The sequence below is a fragment of the Cheilinus undulatus genome, linkage group 6 (assembly GCF_018320785.1).
Source record: "Cheilinus undulatus linkage group 6, ASM1832078v1, whole genome shotgun sequence".
NCBI classification, from domain to species: Eukaryota; Metazoa; Chordata; class Actinopteri; order Labriformes; family Labridae; genus Cheilinus; species Cheilinus undulatus.
This window is the reverse complement of record NC_054870.1, coordinates 31,341,729-31,361,321: the sequence shown is the minus strand read 5'-3', so window position 1 is coordinate 31,361,321 and position 19,593 is coordinate 31,341,729. Positions and strand designations below refer to the sequence as shown.

Below are 19,593 nucleotides of genomic sequence, written 5' to 3'. Positions count from 1 at the left end.
GCATATAAACACACTGAGTGTTTTTAAGGGCTGTTATAACATTTTTTTGTTTCTGTTTGTCCTTTCTGCAATGACAGAGCGGACTTACACCTCTCCACCTTGCAGCTCAGGAGGACAAAATCAATGTCGCAGAAGTCCTTCTCAATCACGGGGCTGATGTCAACCCTCAAACAAAGGTAGAGCTTTGCAAATAACACACACATACTGTAAGTAAACACAGATAAAGGTCTTTTTCTATTGCTGTCTTTGATGCATAACCTCATATTCACAGACTTTTCTGCTAGCTTTGGTGCCATCCTCTATCACAACTAGATTTTCCTGTTCAGTTTCAGTGAAAACACACACACACACACTCACTGACACACTTTTAAGCACAAGCACATGTGTATGCAGTCATCTAAGCTGCTACATTATTTAAGGGTTGATACTTGAGTTGAAGGTGTTTATGTCTTTATGAATGCAAAGCACACCGTGCAGTGAAACACACGAATGATCATGCACATGTACAGATATTCAGTCCCACTCTGACAGTTAACACTCAAACACTTACACAGGCCTCATAACAGGCTGCTCACGTTCACTGAAACAAAGACGCTGCAGCTGAAGGTTGGACTAACACAAGGTTATGTTGTGAGTGTGTGTGTTTGTGAGTGTATTTGTGCTGACAGGACAGTTGTTTACAGCGAATAGGTTATACACTCACTGATCTAATCCATTACTATTATGCATTACGTTCATTATTCAACAAGGACATGAAATATGATACAGTCCTGACTTAATATTAATAACTAGAATAGCATGCTAGAGGAGGAGGCAGTTGTTTATTTACCAAGTAAACAGTTTGGCTGAAATCCCTGTACAGTGCCTATAAAAAGTATTCACCCCCTTAAATGTTTTACCCTTTTATTGATTATCTAAATCAGTCATGATCAATATAATTACGCATTTTTGACAAAAAACAAGGCAAGACAAAACCTTCACGTCAATGTGGAAACAGATTTCTACAAAGTTATGTCAGTTCAATAAAAATATGTAATGTAAAATTAGTGACTGCAGAAATATTTACCCCCTTTTAAGTCAGTTTTTAGTAGAAGCACCTTTCCCTGCAATCACAGTACTGAGTCTGTGCAGATAGGTCTTACTCAGGTTTTCACATCTGGACACTGCAATTTTACTCCACTCTTCTTTTCAAAACTGCTCAAGCTCTGTCAGGTTGCATGGGGATCGGGTGTGAAAAGCTCTTTTTAGGTCCAGCGACAAATTCTCTTTTGGGTTGAGGTCTTGGCTTTGACACCATGTTGACTTTAAACCATTTCTGTGTAGCTTTTGCTATATACTTTAGGCCACTGTCTCACTGAAAAAAAAAAGTCTTCTCCCAAGCCCTGGTTCTCTTGCAGACTGAATAACATTGTCCTCCAGGATGTTCGTATATTTTGCCACATTTACTTTATTCTCCGCCTTTACAAGCCTTCTAGGGCTGGCTGCTGAGAAGTATCCCCACAGCACGATGCTGCCACCAACAAAACTTTCGGCATCTAGAAGAAATTTGATATTAGTTTTCATCAACAGTGACTTTCTCTTTGCCTCTCTCTCATAAAGCTTTGACTGGTGAAGAACCCAGGCAATGGTTATGGTATGCAGAGTCTCTCCCATCACTTTAAAGGGGGTTATGCAGTCACTTATTTTACGTTACATATTTTTATTTAATTGGCATTACTTTGTGTAAATCTGTTTTTACTTTGATATAAAAGGGTTTTTTTGTAGAGGTTTTTTGTAGAACATTTTTGCCAAATTATATTGGCCATGATTAATTTATAAAACTAATAAAAGGGCAAAACATCCAAAGAGGTGATTATTTTTACAGGCACTGCACAATGCACTTAATGAAATAAACATTAAGCTCTCCCAGAATCCCTTTAGACATTTAGATGTCAGACCAAACTATGCCCCCTCTTATTTTTATTTTCTTGCATTGTGATGAATGTGTCTCTTTCTCTGTCTACTTTCCTCCACGCAGATGGGTTACACACCACTGCACGTGGCCTGTCACTATGGCAACACAAAGATGGCAAACTTCCTGCTGCAGAATCATGCCAGGATAAACGGCAAAACAAGGGTAAATAAGCACATGTTCACTCACAGTGGCGCTTTCAGCCACCTACACACACGTGCGCAGTCTTTTTTTTTTTATTTTCTCTTTATTTCCCTTTTGCTTCAAACTTTCTACAAAAAGAAATTAATATTTCCTTTTTTCCCATCTGTCTAGAATGGGTACACTCCTCTACACCAGGCAGCTCAGCAGGGCCACACCCACATCATCAACCTGCTGCTTCAGCACGGGGCCTCAGCCAACGAGCTCACTGTGGTCAGCACACAAACATACTGGCACAGACACAGACGCACATTGACACTCCAGCAGAGCAGAAGCTTGATGACATACTGAATGCTCTTTTGTGTGTGTTTTTTCTGTTTGCTTCCCGACCGTGAATAACTTCCTGTTGGCGGTCAGAATGGGAACACTGCCCTGTCCGTCGCCTGCCGTCTCGGGTACATCTCTGTGGTGGACACTCTGAGGCCGATGACGGATGAAAATCTGACCACCATGGTGAGACGATGCACTCATGTCAGCTGCATCTCATATGATTGCAAACGATCTGTACTGGATAAAAAGAAACTACACAATCATTTTAGTCTAAGGAAAGCTTTCTATCACTTGTAGCATTTTTACACATGCAAAAACATCCTGAACATTTCCAAAGAAATTAGGGTGAGCTTCATCTGTGAACACAAACATTTCCCAGACTTTGTTAGTTGGACACCTTGTAAAATTTCTGCATGAAGAAGGGTGAATGGAGCAGGAAGATTTAGCTCAAAGGAGGGAAATCTACGACTTTACCAGTACATTAAGTACATGTAGCATTAAAGCTACTGTGACAGCATTTCAGTTTGTGTAATTTTTGCCTCCTCCTGAGGTATGCATAAGTGGTATGTTTTTAACATAAAATCTTAGCCTGCTTTCTTAACACTTAAATGTTTTACTTTTCATCAATAATTTACAGCTGTTTTTCCACATGCAATTCCTAAAAATTTTCTGGAAATTTTCAGACCCAGTGCCCCTGAAATCCTCCTGAGTTGACAGAAGATTATTCCTGTCAAACAAGAAGAGGGGAGGGGTCAGAGGAGGCAAACATATGATAATGAGTCAATGCTATGTGTAGTTTAACATATGCACAGTATCAAACAGGAAGAAGAAGAATATAATGGAAACATAATCGAGCAGTTTAATATCATGCATGGAGATTGCAGCAGTTATTTGACATATAGTCCACGAAAGTAATACTCAACCCCTGGCTCTTGCACATGCAGCTTTTTTTGTGACCAGAGTTTTTTTTAAGGCAAACCTGAGGAAAAAATAAAAATAAAAGAAAGAAGTTAAACAGTGTCACCAAAAATAAATCATTGCAGATCATATCAATGAATTTGTTTCCCACAAATAGACAATAGGTTTTTTTGCCAAATGCAATTGTCAAACTTTTTTTATGCATTTCAGCATATTTAACATGCAAGAGAGAGAAAGATAATGAACAGTGAGAAGTTTTGCGGTGGGTCTCCTCAGTGAGTTCACTGATTTAGGTGTGCTGTCTTCTGTAAAACAGAAGCTTTTTTAGCCCCGGTTTTAATCATTTTCTTCAGCTGTTCCTGACGATGCTCTCGCACGCTTGAATTTTATAATGACCACTGTGATACATGTCATCATCAATGAGCCTCCACATACATGGATCACATGCTGTGATGACAGAGTATTGAGTGAAACATCCAAATGCATGCATTTTATTTGATCTTTAATGTGCAACTGATAAATACTGTCAAAAGCAGAAAGAAAAAAGCAAAGCTACAAAATGAGGTGTGGTGGAACACGACCATGTGTGTAGGAGAGCTGCAGCTGTGTGTGTCTAGGGGCACTTTTAGTCATTTTGAAGCTGTGGGCAAATACCAGTATGAGGCCCTCCCCATTTAGCTTAGAGCAATAGCAGTGAGAAAGCCACAGTACATATGCAGTGTCGATGAAAATAAAGATATGTATGTGGTCATTACTGGTGCACTATTAGCTCTTCTGGCATGAACAAAACATTCTTATTTATTGCATACCATTTTACCACATAGTAATCCTCAGTTTCATTGTTTAAATTTGTCCATTGGTCTACCTTTTTGTAATTAGCTTGGTATGAATACATTTTAGGGCTTTTAGTGTTTGGACATTGCAAGCAAGCAAGTAACTTTATTTACTGAGCACATTTCATTACAGGAAAGCTCAATATGCTTTACATTGAGGGTTTAAAAAAAAATCAACAATTATTTCCACAATAATAAAAACACTTTAAGAAAGCTTGTGATCAAACACAAGACATTAAAATTAAACAGTGGGAAGCATAAAATAGAAAGGAAAAGGGCATACAACCACACAAGGATCCCATAGACACACACACAGAGAAATGATTCATGTGCTTTGGAGAGCAGATGGGCTTTTAGTTTAGTTTAAAAAAGACACAGTAGTGATAGACCTCAAGTCTGCAGAGAATTTGCTGCAAGGCCCCCTCACCAGGCTTCGATCTGATTCTAGGTATGGCTGACAGACCTTCACATGACAACCCCTCAGGTCGGGTTGGGTTATAAACTGTGAGCAGGTCAGCCGTTGAGAGCTTTATGCTGTTTAGGCTAAGAGTCCTCCCCTCCTCAGGGACTGCTTTCATTAATCAAAATCTATGTTGATGCTATTCAGTCACACTTGGCAGCTCAGCTTATTCACATTCAAAATCATCTGAAACATTGATTGTTTAAGGCAGTTTCTGGGGCATGCTTTAACTCACTTGTCTGACACCTATCCTGCAGCAATTTTCCAGGCACTGAAAAAAGAAATACATGAAGAATCAGTATTGTCACTGATAAACGTGTTTGCTTTAGTAGATCATGAACTGGCAATACAGTTCATTTCAATCTATTTCATAACCTGTTAGACCTTACAACCTAACAAGAAGTTTAAATTCTGAAAGTAAGAACGGTATATATCGTCAAAGTGGCAATCTGTGTGAATGTCAAAGTAAGCCACTAAAGAGCTGTAGGCAGAGTTCTTTAGGTCTGACACAAATGACAGGAGATGTAATCCAGTTTTAAACAGGTTTAACAAAAAAGCTGAAAAATACACCATTACACGGTAGAAAAACTATGTGCTCCACTTCATGGCACGCAATGTCATTCAGTCTTTTAAAGCATTGGTTCCAAACCTGCAGTCTGGGACCCTTGTGGGGGGGGGGGGTAAAATCTAGAATCATGATAAAACACTTAGGAATAGTTCATGCAAACGTCTTTTGCTGATGATACTTGTGATTTAGGCTCTTTTGTTTGACTTTAAATGATAAAATGAATCAAATTAATTTGTCTATTTGACAGCGTTATGTCAGTTTTTAACGCGGTTCCTGGGGGGCCTCTGCTCTTCTTAGATATGAATAAGGGGGCTCAGCAGAGGAAGGTAGGGATCTGTTGTTTTAAAGGGATCATGTATATGACAAACAAAACTCAGAGATGCATTTGAAACATGCATTTGCTCCAATAAGTCTAACACTTAACAAATTTTATGAGCAATAAAATTTAAAGGATTTATAAATTAACCTGTAGTTTCAAATTGTGGATCTTACAATACTTATAAAAAATATTCCTTATAACAGATTAGCTTGCTCGACCTCAATAACAAGCCTTATGACATTGTCTTATACAACATTTTCCATATTTTGTTGCAGTGTTATTATTATTTTTTAATTCAATTCTTAGTTTCCTCGGCAGATTTCTATTTTTCTTTACGTTTTTACTGTCTGAACATCAATTTAAAACTGGCTGGAGCAAACATATTGATCTCCCTGAACCTTTCATCACTTTTACTGAATAGTAACTCCAGGGTGTTTCCCATGCATCTGCCAAGTAATACCTTTGATCACAATTTCCACTTGTTGGTGAACCCAAGAGTCTTTTAAAAAAAAAACTACTAAAATGCTTTGTGATCGGGAACTAAAATTGATTGGATAACTGTAGACGTAAATAGTATAAAAATGATGTTCAATTTGGTGGATTTCTGCACAACAGTTGTTACTGCAGATCTTTTTTATTCCTTAGCAAAGTTCTGCAGTAATGTACAGCACTCATTGCTTTAGGACTAAAATCAATAAAACCCCTAGTGCTCTATATTTTGCAGAATTAGTTGTTTAACTGAATCCTTCAGTCAAAACTTGGTCAGTCATCCAGCAGTGTGCTGTGGCACAGTCAGTGTGTGAATCCTGAAAATTAGCCTGCAAGTAAGTCAGTGAGACTCGCTGTGTCACATGCGTGAGGTTATCCTGATTAAGAGCAAGAGTGAGGGCTTAGATCGGGGCTTAAGGTTTCTCCTCAAATAGCCCAGGTCACTACAGCGGTGTGATCCACACACGTGTGCCAGAGAAAGAGGAGGACTGAGGAAGGTGTGAAAGCTGAAATGAGAGAGGCAGTGTGATGATGAAGAAGTGACAGCAGTGTGAGGAGGGACAGTGAGTGAAGAGGCGGACAGAGAGGTCACTCAGGATCCTGCACAATCAGCAGCAAAGTGTATTAGTCAGTACTGTCTCTAACTCAAAGATCAAGGTTGTTCCTCTCACACCTCTGTGTGATTGATCTTTTATTCACTGTATGGAGGCATTTGTTGTTTTTTTAATGTCTCTATGAAACCTGCAGCCTGTAGGACCTCTGCTGGTCAGTTATGACGAGACCTTCAAACACCTCATTGTATCATTTCTTCTTTCAGTGACAGAGTCAAGGAGAAAATTCAGTTATATGCCAAAATTAGGAAATATATGTGAAACTCACACTGACATTGGAATGTAAATGGCGAGCTTCATAATCACAAAGGTGGTTGTGTCAAACTTTTTAAGCTGTAGTTGATGTAAGATGTTGAAAATGTTTGAAATTTACTCAAAAATTGTATTACTGCAAATAGTTGCAGCTCTTAAACTGTCATTTTCCTTAGTTCTTAATTTTCTTGCCCTTTAAATCATTTTAAACCCCACAAAGTTTCTCAAAATCTAGACTGGGCTCCACAGGCATACAGTACTTCTTACGGGCTTATTTGTAATGTTCAGCATGACAAGACACACCCTGTTTGACACCATGCTGAAGTGATCTTTAGATGGATAATTAAATGAAAGGACTATAACGTCCTATATCCTAGGGCTGAATGATTTTGTGAAATAATCTTATTGCAATTTGTTTCCCTAATAGTGCTATTGGGATTTAATAGGGTTATTTTAACAAACAAGTAATTCTGAATTATAACTAACAAAATATTGGTAGATTAAACTAAGGCTGAAAAAATACCTATTTGCAATTATTTTGACTCACTGCAAGTTGTTGAATGATGATTTTATGTCTTTCTCATTTTTAATAAGTCAGACATACAAAAACAAGAAAGGACAGATTTTTTTGCAAACAATCCTCGAAATAATGGACACCTGAATGTTTGCATTCTTTATTGCATCTTCTGAGATTTGAAAATTGCAGCAGGACACTTCACAGTTCAGTATAAATTTTGATTAATTTCTCAGCCCTACTACTGAAACAGTTTGACATTTTGATTTTAAAGCACTTCACATACAAGAATAATTTTTTTAAAAAGTGCTTAACATGCACAAATACACCAAAAGCAGCATTGACAACCCTTGCCAGGGCCCATTCATCGACAAAAAAATTTAAAATTCATGATAACATAAGAAGTGTCTGAGATGATAAGAAATTAAAAGACTATCCAGAACAATAAGATATATATTTAAATGACATATAAACCAATAAAACTGATTGGAAATGTAAACTAAATAAATAAGTAAATAAATCAAGTTATACATGATTAAAAACAATAGTGAATTAAAATTAAAAGCTGAACTTAAAAGTGAGTTTGAGAGTTGGCTTTTAGAAATATTGACGTCTTTTAAAAAAAATTATAAATAATAATGACATTCTACTCATCTGTCCAATCGACACTGCTTTATCTGATGATTTTATCCAACTGAATGACTTAGTTTTTCCCTCTTCCTTTCTTATTCACAGAGTGCATCAGAGAAACATAAAATCAACGTCCCTGAGACCATGAACGAGTTTCTCGACATGTCTGACGATGAAGGTATGTGAAACTAATTTCTCTCTTTTCCCATTGTATCCCTGTTAACTTAAATTAAAATAGTACTTACAAACTGTTATTGTGACCTACTTTTTAATAAAAAAGAAATTAAATGAATTCACTGCATGATTTTCCACTTATGACTGTATACGATGTGATGTCGTTATTCATTAACATGTGCATGTCTCACTGTATGTACATCTAAATCACACAGTCCAGGCAAATGTGCCGGAAACTCTCAATGAGGAGTCTTTGTCAGATGGTGATGAAGGTACTTGTTGCTAGTGTGCCTCCTTTCTGTCTTTCTCTCTGCTGTGTGTTTGTTTCGCTTTAACATGGGTAGAACTCTCCTGCCTCGCTAAAGAGCTAAACTGAAAGCTTCAGCTATACTACTCCTCAGCTTTGCTTTCATTTTCTGTAGATTACATTGACTAAGCTGCTGTGGACACTAGTTAGGTCTGTAAATACACTGTAGATAGAAAGGATCTAACTATACACTCAATGTATGATATATATCCCGATAGTGGTTCAACATGAATGTTATCATGATTTTTAGGGTGTTGAATATATTCAAGACTTGAGATTGTTTCCCATTGATGATTGAATAGAGTCCTTGTTTATGTGCTGCACCCTGTCGTTAGTGCTGCTTGGATCAGTCATCAGTGTCTTTCATTATTTGGACACCATTTTTGTCTTGTCCTTTTTTTCTCAGAGTCGGGACCCTAAAGTGGGTCATGCTGCCCTTTTCAGTGGGTCGCGAATATGTGCCTAGGAAAAAAAATGCGCCAAATTGTCCATGAGACTCTATAAAACATCTATGTTTTGTCCTGTTTCATTTTTTTGTTATACCTTTTGTACTGTCTTGGGCCCAAGCTCTACTATTTTCTAATAAATACATCTGACTAAAAAATTCCCCCAAATTTGGGTTGCAATTCTCCTTGAGGAGCTGATAATGGGTCCCATGATGTATTGATGTGTTTGTATTGATTTCTGATTGTATTGTGAGGTGCTGTTGAATCCATAACCATAGATGGAAAAATTGTCTCAGCCTAGGAGCAAAAAGAGGGCCAGACAGGGTGGCCATTCTTTTTAATGTTTTTTTTTCTTATTTTATTGACTATGATTATTCGTCTGCCATCAGTAGGGAACATCCAGTGTCTGCTACGTGTGCTGTCCATCAGTAAACATTAAATTATTGAACAGTTTCAGCCTTGAATCTGGTCTTGGTTTTCTGGCAGGTTTGAGTGTCCTGCTTCTCCTCACAAACTGACACTGCAGCTGCTATTTTCACTGCAACTTAAAAAGCTGTTATTTTTAACCACTCAAACAGCATAAAGTCTCCCACATACCACATGATTCTCTTCACAAAGACGCTTTTCAGCCGTGCAATCTCTTTGAAGGAGGTACTTTGAGAAAATGAGAGCAAGGTCAATGAAATCATCTTGTTATACTGCAAGAAACCCCTGATAAGTTACATAATAGCAATAGTTAGCTGCTGTGGTGCTGTAGAGCCAAATCTCACTGCCAAGTTTATGGTACAGGTCACATTGTTGCAGGCCGCTCTCTTCAGTCTTCTGTCCTTTGTTTTTGGAAGCACAGAGCCAGCAGGCCTGTAAAATTGATGAGCACGTTCATGGGCTGTTGCGCTGGGGACAGTCAGCGGAGGGAGGGTGTGGAGTTTCTCTGTTAGGTGATACAACCAGACTCAACAAGTTACATACACACAGATCAAGTGAAAATGAATGAGTTTGTACTGTAAGAGTCTCATTGCTGTGTTCATGATTGAGCTTGTGATCTCTAGCAGGCAGGAATTAATAAATAAGCGTATCCATGGCCTCTGTATAAACTGTTTATACTGCGTGCATTGTTCATCCGCATTGCACTCCTGCAGCAGCAGCAGTGTTGTGCTCAGGCCTGCAATCATTCATCTTTTGTATCTTTTGGATGATCACTTTAACTTACTGTGTGTTTATGTGCTAAAAGGAGGAGTCAACGGAAGTAAGAGTGGCCACATCTCTTTTTAATCCTATACAGGGGAAGCCAATCCTATTAAGTTGTAGGTTTGAGTGAGTGTGACAGGTCATTGCTCAAGTGTGTGTTCTGTGATCTCATGCTTTCTTTACTCTTATATTGACTGTAATTTAACCATATTTAGATTACAACTGAACTCCTTGTTGCATTCTTTGGTTATGACATGTAGTATATAATCCCCAAGTCTTGTATTAGAGGTGGATTTCACTGCAATTGGTGGTATGAATGAAGAGGTTTTTTAACAATAAAACACAGCTCAATGAGAGGGGTCTGGCTGCACACGGTACATTTCTAAAAGCCACTCTCACAGGCTGTTTATCTGAGACCCTGTATATCTAGAAGGAGTTGGCCATACAATATTTTTCCAGTATTAGATTCTTTTTTTAAGTTCAACTTTATTCCTAAATAAAGTCTGGCAGTTACATTCATGAAATAACCGCATTGCAAACATTGCAGACTAAGCAACATTTCATAAATAAAACAGAGAAAAAGATCAGAGGTCTAATCTGGGATTATAGGCCCGTTTTAGAAGTAGTTACACGACTAGTGGCCCACTTTAGCTTCATTAGCATTAGCTTAAGCTAATATAGCTATGTAAGTAACGCTACTACATAAATCAGTGTAGCTAAGTTAGCTTTAGCTACGGCAGCTTTAGTAACATGATCTTTAGTAAATGTAGCTCAAGCTAACCTAGCTAAGATAAAGTACCTTCAAAGCTGCTTTCTGAGCGTATCTTAAGATAAGTTAGTTACAATAGCTATATAGCAAAAATAGTTAGGTAGCTGAGTTGTCTTTAACAGATGTAGCCAAAGCTGACTTAGCAGATAATGTAGAACGCAGCTTGCATTGCTGCTTTGCCAGCTTTGTTTTAGCTACGTTATCTATGGAGCTTTGTTGTAGCTAATCCACTAAAGTGGCCTCATAGGCTACATTTGCTGCATAAGGTGTGTTCATGGAGGATGAGCTTTTTTTTCTGTAATCAGATGGTTTGCTGGGCTTTATTAAACATTTTGTAATCGGGTTTTTGAAGGTAAAGTTTTTAACTTTTGGTATCTTAACCCCAAATGAAAGTTACATCTGATTTTATTTTGAAAGTTGGAGCGTTTTTTTGTTGTTGTTGTTGTTGTTTTCTGTTCTGAAGTGTATGGCATCTCAGATGAATGGTCTGTGAGAGTGGCATTCAGAGATGAACAGGCTGCAGCTGGACTGTCTTGGCTCGTGTAGGTGGTTTTACTGTAAGGCAAAGGTAGGCAAGTTGGGGAGCTTGTGGGGGGCCTCAAGTCATTAAGATTTGCATAAGGTATAAGATGCATATCTGAAATTACTTTTTAATGATTCGAAGAGTGAATGAAATAGCAACAGAATAGAGGTTGATTATCCAGATTTCCTGGTAAGGACCCCTGGCCCCAACAGCAAGGTCCAAACCCCTTAAAAAGCCCTGTAGATTATGTTTAGACATATTGAAATGGCATGCATTAGCTAGAATGTATTATTTGTGGCAGAAGAGACCATGTATTTCTTTTTATTGGCATTGTCATAAGTTTTATCTTGCCTAGAAACATTCAAATCTTTAGATGTTGTGAGATTGAGCAATGATGCTCCTCTAAGAAGTGATGAATAAATATCGTTTGGTATTTATTTTCAGATTTGGTTAAGTCCAGTAGTTCTCTAGCATTGTTGCCTAGAAAGAGATGCTTCGTAATATTTTGTTCACACTTTATGATTGCCTTTAGTTAAACTGTGAGGAGCATACTGTACATACTGGAGCCTCCAATACTAAACCACCCCTGCTTGTGTCAAATCATCTTTCCTTGTGCAATTTTTAGTCATCATGTGCAACATAAAAAAGGAAGAAGCAGAGAACTGTTGCTCAAGACTTAAAAAAAAAAAAAAAAAAAAGTAAAAATAATGCCTGTTGCTGCGGCGGTTATTTCGTCATTATGTGAGACCCACTCCCAGTTTGACAAGCAGCCAGACTTCCACCATAGAAGTAGAAAAATAACACCAGAGGGATTGCTCAGTAAGAGTTTTCTTCTTCTCTCCGTCACTGTCTTCCTCCACTGAGGTTTCCCTCTATGAGGCATTTGCTCGAACGACCTGTCAGCTGACTGGGCTCTCCTCACAAAGCGGTAAACACAGAGTGCAGCCCCTGTTCACGCGCTCTGTCATGGATGCGGCTGAGACGCACCGAGACTTTCTCTCTTTTAAATCCAATGAGATGAGCCTTTTTTGAACCGCCCGCAGGAGAATTAACCCCCGTGTGACCGCTAATGTCAGAGGACTTAGTCGTAAACAATTTCGGACCCAGCTTTTTATATAGAATTGGGGCAAAGGGACGCAAAACACGACGAGTTTTGGAGTTTTATTTCTTTGCGGAGAAATGTGCGCACGAGAGACAAATGCGCCAAACGGTCTGAGTGGAGTTAAGTGCGTGGGGTGAGAAGAGGGCAACTTTTTCCATCAGCAACACAGGCACTGAATGGACTACTTGATAGTCGTCACCTATCACTGGGTTTACTTTTCGTCCTGCACAAGCTTTAGGGAGCGATAAAGAGCTTCAAAAAATAAAGACCAGTTTGGATCAATATGGCTGCGCCTGTCAAAGGTAAGCTGATATTAGAGCATCGGAGGAAGTTTCAGTAGCCGGGTGTCTGGAGTTTTAAAGGCTGTGATGTAACAAGCTATAAAGATCGATCCAAGTATAATTATATGACGTTCTCTCACTCAAATTCAGTGATTTTGTTCTCGATAAATAGCTGGAATTGGCAAGTAGTAGCCTGAATGACATTTCTGCGTTTTAAAAAATTATTCATGGCCCCTGGTTGTTGTTGGGGTGACTTCATTACCCAGAAGGTTTTGCATGTCCACAGTTGAAAGTGTGTGTGACAGTGTGTCTACAGAGCAATTCAATGTGTGGTTGGGGATCTAAGCTTGAATGGGACGGTAACAGCAGATATTACTGTAGAGGGGGGCGATTGTTTCCCTTGTGCGTCAAGTCAGACATATGCAACCAGAAAACCCCCGGAAGTTAGGTATTAGCTTTACCACCAAAATAAAAGTAAATCTTAGCGCTTTGCAATCTTGTATGGGACATCAATGCTCCAATCAAAGTTTTTTTTTCTATATTAATGCTAAAACAAATCAATTTGTAAAAGTTTAAAATGTTGTCCATTTGCTAGTGAATATGTCCATGTTTAGTCAGGGAAAGATAGCATTGCTCCCCAAAGTGCACTTTGCCCATGTGTGCCCACATGTGGGCCAGGACACAGGTGGGCCCCTGAAGTAGGCTAATGTAGGTGGGCCACTAAGGTAATTTACAAAAACTCTAATCATAAAAAGAAAAAAAATCATTAAATGCCTGAAAACATGTCAATGAAGTCTCAGATGTAACTCAACAAAGACATTTTAACTCATGTCTTCTTTTCATCATTCATTTTATCTGGTATTCCAATCGTGTCATGGTTCAACTGGTGTTGGATTAACTGGTGACACTCTGTTAAACAGTCCACTATGCTGCTTGCCTCCTGATTTTGGAAAGTGTTTTGTCTTTGGAGACAGTAGTGCTACTTGTGAAGAGCTTACTGTGCCTCAAAGTACATATATAGAGATGAATATTAGAAAAGAACATTAAAGGGACTTCACAGATGCCTGATTAAAACAAAATAAAGGAAGTGGCTCCTGAACTGTATTTTGTGACTAAAACAAACACTTTCTGATTAATGCTAATGTATCCAAAAGCAGGACATTCTCATTGAAATGCCCTGTGGATGAAACAATAGTATGATGAATAAAAGGTTAATATTTGAGTTTAATGTTATGGTTATGGTATTGGGCTGTATACTGAAGTTTGGGAAAGGTTATTGTATAGTTTGTTGATCCTCATGTTAAGTCTGGTTTTAGGACTGTCTGGGCCCCTCACTGCTAAGGGTCAACCAGTAATGGTTTTTCAGGGCCGATATTGTTTAAGATTTTTAGTATACCGATAACTAATGGTTGGAACCAATGTGCATTTATTATAATGCAAAAAATGTACTTAATGTGGCAAAAGTAAAATTGCATTACCAAAAAAATTGAGAAAATAAACAATATAGCCTCCTATCAGCATGAGAAACAGCACAGTCACATAGTAGAAGCAAAGAAACAGGAAGTGATGCCATACACTCACTATGAAAGTGGCACCCAGGATTACGTGTTGATTGGCTGGTACTAATATGACATCTAGCCAATTAGACTATGCTGTATGCAGGACATTTGGTCAGACTGTGGAGAATGAAAATAAAGCTAGAGGGGGAAAAAAGACCACGCAGTGGCTCCAAAGTACTGTAATATTTATCTGTAAATAAAAATGCCGATACTGATAATCATCCAAATGCCAAATAGAGGCCTCAATAATTCATCAGGCTGATAATCGTTCTACCCCTACTCATCATTACAGCCAGGTTTGTTGCCCACACAACAATTAAGGGATGGCTGAGTTAGCTTCAAGAGTTGACATGCCAATACTGATGCATTTGAGTTTCAAACAGTGCAGCTTTCAAGGCTTTTTAGTCTATTTTAAATGGTGCAGCTTGTCTTTACAATTGTGATTGTCAAAAGTAATGTATCTTGGCAAATAAAAACTTTTTATCAATTGAGGCTTGCGAGTATATTTGAAAAAAAGGGCCTGCCTCTTCATATAAAGGCCTGGTGCTTTTGGTAGTATAGTAAAGGAAGAGGTGGTTATTATTTGAGGAGCTATGAAATTATTGTCTAGAGACAATTCATTTTTCATTAAAAGTCTCTCCAATTACTTAATTAATGTTTTCTGCTAAGATAAACACAATATTGTGATAGGGTTCTTTTCCAGCACCCCAAAACTTAGGGAAACACACATAAATTGCAAATACAGTGCAATTTTTGTTAAATCCCACCTCAAGGTGCAGTGAAATATGTTTTTAAAAAAGAAAAATGGGAGAAAAAAAATTAGGGAAAATCCTCAAAATGTGTTAAATACAATGTACAATTATGCCATTTATAACTGGTTTATGAAAAACAGGACTTCTATATGATCTCAAGTCTTATTTACCATAAATGACTCAATGAATGAACAGGTCAACTACCTTTTCATTAACACAGCTCAGACGGACTCCAAGAAATGCGCATTAAAAATGAACATCCAGGTATCCAAAACATGTTTAGGCTTATTATTATTATTTTTTTTTTTTTTTACCGATTTAAGTTGTATTATATTGTTCTTGGATGTTGATTTAGTTTGGTTTTAATACTGGTAAACGGTCGCTATTTTGCTCCAGCATTGTTTTATTTTGAAACTTGACACCGGAAACGCCTACTTGTAGCGCTGTTCAGCCTGACGATGGTGCTGTGTGATCGGAGTGCGGCAGTATCGAAGGTAGGGGGAGGGGCTGCGGTGAAGGAGCGGAGTGTTGCAGGCAGGACAGAGCTGGACATGAGGGAGAAGGGGAAACACTGTAGCCGCTCCGCCGGCTTCGTTGACCGGCGTGTCATCGTCCACCGGTCCGCGGATCGAGGTGCGATGCGGTTGTTCACTTTCTGCTTATTCTCTGCTCTCTGTGCTCGGGTATTTAGTCGCTGTTTAAGCCTCTGCTGCTCTCTGTCTTTGAGTGATGTGAAAGGATGCTGCGTTTGGTTTTACTGGGGAGCTCCAGATATACCGCAAAGTGGCTCTGCTGCTGCATCTCCTGGCACTTTTCTCTAAATGTATCCCTGTCTAACCTCTTAAAAGAGTAGATGCTGCTTTAGTTCCTGCTGCATGTTGTGGCCCTGCCACAGCCAAATGATTAGACAAAAAGAAAAAGTTGCAGGGGGGCTATGCAGTTGCAGTGAGGTATGTTGGGGTTAAAGGCAGAGTGGTGTTGATAAATGATCCATGGCCTGCTTTAAGTGCTATAATCATAGAATGGTGAGGGCTTGTTTTTCTTCCTGAGGTGCTGCATCACCTCTTTCCTGTCCTGGATTGGCTTTAAAGTTGACAGGAGGATTTTTATGATTTCACCCCCCTCCATCAGGTGAGGATGCAATGACCGGGGACACGGACAAATACCTGCGGCCTCAGGACCTCAAGGAGCTGGGGGACGACTCTCTCCCTCAAGAGGGGTACATGGGCTTCAGCATAGGAGCCCGTTCAGCCAGGTAAGCACCTGTCACTTTATTACATGACTCTGGTGCAGTAATTTCAGCTGCTTCATCCAACTTGTCCTTATGAAGTGTGGTCAGATTGTGTTCATCCTGAATATGTGACATCATAATTTTCTATTAGGCTGAGGTTGCTCTCCTTTACTTTTAGTTTACTGCACCATATCTGACATAGTGAGCAGTTTTCCGCTGTGGTACAGAAAATCCAGGCCTAATTTAATGCTGTACAGTCCTTTCAACTAATAAACCCAGACACAAATACACACGCAATAACAGAAGAATGGAAATCACCAGAGAAAGCAACTGGAAAGTTGCCATCTAATGATTCAACCTGACAAAATGATTCAGCGTTTTGTGTGTGGCCTCATTCAAACCTATGCAAAGATAACAAATGGCCCCTAATATAACACAACAGATATAAGCTGTGTCTTTGAACTCTGATATCTTTGATACTCTGAATGAACAGCTGCACATCAGGATGCAGCACAGGGCCTATACAGTTTCAAACAGTGGACAAAGTATGTTGTGTAAGACTGGGCAGGCTCCAGTGAAAACACATCAGCAGTCACACAGGAGAAGTGTTGTGCAGCTCCAGAGTGCATTGTAGCCACACTAACAGATGGCACATGCACTGTGATGGTTGGATTGACAAAAACAACAACGCTATCAGTGACTGGGAGTCGCTTGTATCAGCAGGACACTGCAAACATGGAAAAAAGAGAGAGATTCCATGTAAACAAGCTTGTTTGATACGCACTGTGGAAACAGTTTTGAACAGGGTAAATATGTTTGGATTTAAGGCACCTGTGTGAAGTTTTTAGTTGGTTATGAAACTAAATGAAATTAATACTAGTACCTCCTTATGAGAAACAAAAGCAAACAATACCATCACATGCAGGACTGGTGATTTCTACACAGATTCAAAGTAAAGGTGCATTTCCACTGAGTGGTCTGGTTTAGTACAATAATTTGCATTTCCACTGTCTAGAGTTTAACCTTGCAACGCAGATGATTCATCTCTGTTATCAGGTGGATCCAGCTTCAAGGTCATACCCTCGTTCACGGTTAGAATGAGAATGACCAGACCAAACAGCCTCATTTGAATGAGACGGGAGCTTCGGGTGTGGTTTAGTTGAAGCGGCTGCAAACCTGTAAACAATGGTGGCTGGTGAAGAGATTAGTGTGGCTGCCGCTGCAGTGGCAGTTTTATCAGAACTGGACATTATGTCTTTGTTTAAAGAAGAGCAAAGAGCTGTACTAAAAGCTTTTATTGGTGGAAATGACTTTTACTGTTCTCTCGACCAGCTATGTCAAGAGTTTTATTAAATGGCTGGCTCTATTGATGATGAAGAATCATGTATTGTCATGATAACAGCTGTCTGTTGAGCTCATGTTATGTGGTTTACTCCTTGGCGGCACACACCTACTACATCATATGTTTTGTTGCTCTGATTGGCCTTTAAATGATTGTGGCAGAACATTCCTCCAATCACCTTCTGAGTTGTTTTTTGAAGGTTCTACCCTTCCCAAAAACTGTCTATAAAGTTTTGCCTTGATGGATGTGAAATATATCCTGTCCCATGGATATGTGAAACAGTCTATCTGGCTTTGGTCTGTAAGTTTACTTAAAGCCAATCTATACTCTTATACTTTTTAGCACTCTTCTGTCAGCAAGCATACCCTTAAAGGGTGAAGCACCTACCAAGTAAGTGTACAGCTGACTGTGAAAGCACAAGCAGTATCAAGTTTTTCTAACTAAACTGTACTCAGACTACATGCATCTAAAATCTTAACAGATGGGGGGGTCAAAGATACTGAATCAACAGATGTGCTCATTGTGACACAGGTAGTCTTTTGCTATGAAAAGAAGTAAGAAAGGAATATGAAACCATTATGGAGTCTTTACAAAGTCAAGAGGAAGACAATATGGACTGGATATCCTTCAAATAGAACTTGAGGTATGAATGTCATAAAGTGCAATGAAAATCACTGTATTTACACATAAATTGCTGGAGGCTTTTATAATGTTACTGTGGTAAATGGTGTTACAACAATATGGAGCAAATGCTGCTGTTAGGCATCAGGACATGTCATTGACATCAGATCAGGGTGTCAAACTAGATAACGATGCAAGAAAAATTCTGGCATGCCAGTCTTGTTGCATCGTGGTCGTGGGGCATCTGGGCACAACATTAATTATGTCATGCTATAAGACTGTTATTCCAGATGCAAATAATCAGGCCCAAGTTTTTTTAGATATATTTTGGGGCTTTTTATGCCTTTATTTCTAGAGGACAGTAAATAGAGTCGGAAACGACAATGAGAGAGTCAGAGAGAGACATGCGAAAAAGGAGCCACAGGCCAAACTTGAACTCCATGGGGCATTGCCTAACTGCTAGGTCATCTGCGCCCCGGGCCTAAGGTTTGAAGAAGAGCTTTGACGTTGCAAGTCAGGTCAAAATCTGGCTGAATTCATGTAGTCTGAGCTGGCCTTTACCTTCTACTGTTAAAGAGCAGGGTAATATTTTTTGTCAGAAAACACTGCTTTTACATGTAGAGGAGAAAATCAGTAAGAGACATAAGAGGTACTGTTTTGTCCTCAGGAGGTGCCACAAACAACACAAACAAACAGTTCCTCACAGGTGCTTTGAAATAAGAAAATAATGCAAGTTGTTGGCTGCATTTAAGGGGTTTAAATTCCCAGTTATCTGTGAAACAGACCGAAATATGGTACCACATGCTTTTATTTCCCCTGCTAGATAAATGAAAATGGTTAATTCTCTCTTTCTGTTGCAAAAACTAAAAATTGCCTCTTTCATACCACAGCTATCCTAATATTACACAAAATTTAAAAGAATACTTTGTTGGCTGATATACATGTAAACATTGTTGATGTGTCTTTTTGCAGGTTTTGGATGTAATGCTGTGAAATTCTGCATTTGATTGATTTATGAATGTATAATGCTGGTTATTTTCTTCGCCTTACCTTTCTGTTTGTTACATCAACATTGCATGGTTTGCTTTTTTACTGGGCTGAAAACACACAAGCAAACATTTGAAATCCTAGAAACTCGTCTCATAATGTTAAAGTAAACACCAATTTCATATGAAGAAAAAAAGAAAGCCATGTCATGCTTGAATGTCTTCAAAAGGCTTTGCTTTTCACTCTTCTATTTTGTGCTCTTCCTTGTTTTCCTGCCCCCTGTCCCTCATTCTAG

The 19,593-nt window shown here is 38.9% G+C and overlaps 1 protein-coding gene across 31 annotated transcripts in view; it reads left to right on the top strand.

Annotated features, from left to right (window-relative positions):
* LOC121510735 (ankyrin-3-like) overlaps positions 1 to 19,593 on the top strand; it is a 221,904-nt gene that overhangs the window by 153,347 nt on the left and 48,964 nt on the right. For 26 of the 31 annotated variants that reach the window (XR_005991985.1, XR_005991971.1, XR_005991979.1 and 23 more), the window contains 7 exons: positions 78 to 176; positions 2,018 to 2,116; positions 2,267 to 2,365; positions 2,510 to 2,605; positions 8,122 to 8,194; positions 8,406 to 8,462; positions 16,249 to 16,372. Coding sequence is in view for 7 of the 31 variants with exons in the window: in XM_041788925.1 (XP_041644859.1) it covers positions 78 to 176; positions 2,018 to 2,116; positions 2,267 to 2,365; positions 2,510 to 2,605; positions 8,122 to 8,194; positions 8,406 to 8,462; positions 16,249 to 16,372 (647 nt within the window). In the remaining 24 variants the exon portion in view is untranslated. The remainder of the gene's footprint in view (positions 1 to 77; positions 177 to 2,017; positions 2,117 to 2,266; positions 2,366 to 2,509; positions 2,606 to 8,121; positions 8,195 to 8,405; positions 8,463 to 16,248; positions 16,373 to 19,593) is intronic. The other 5 variants (XR_005991982.1, XR_005991975.1, XR_005991973.1 and 2 more) reach the window with 1 other exon arrangement.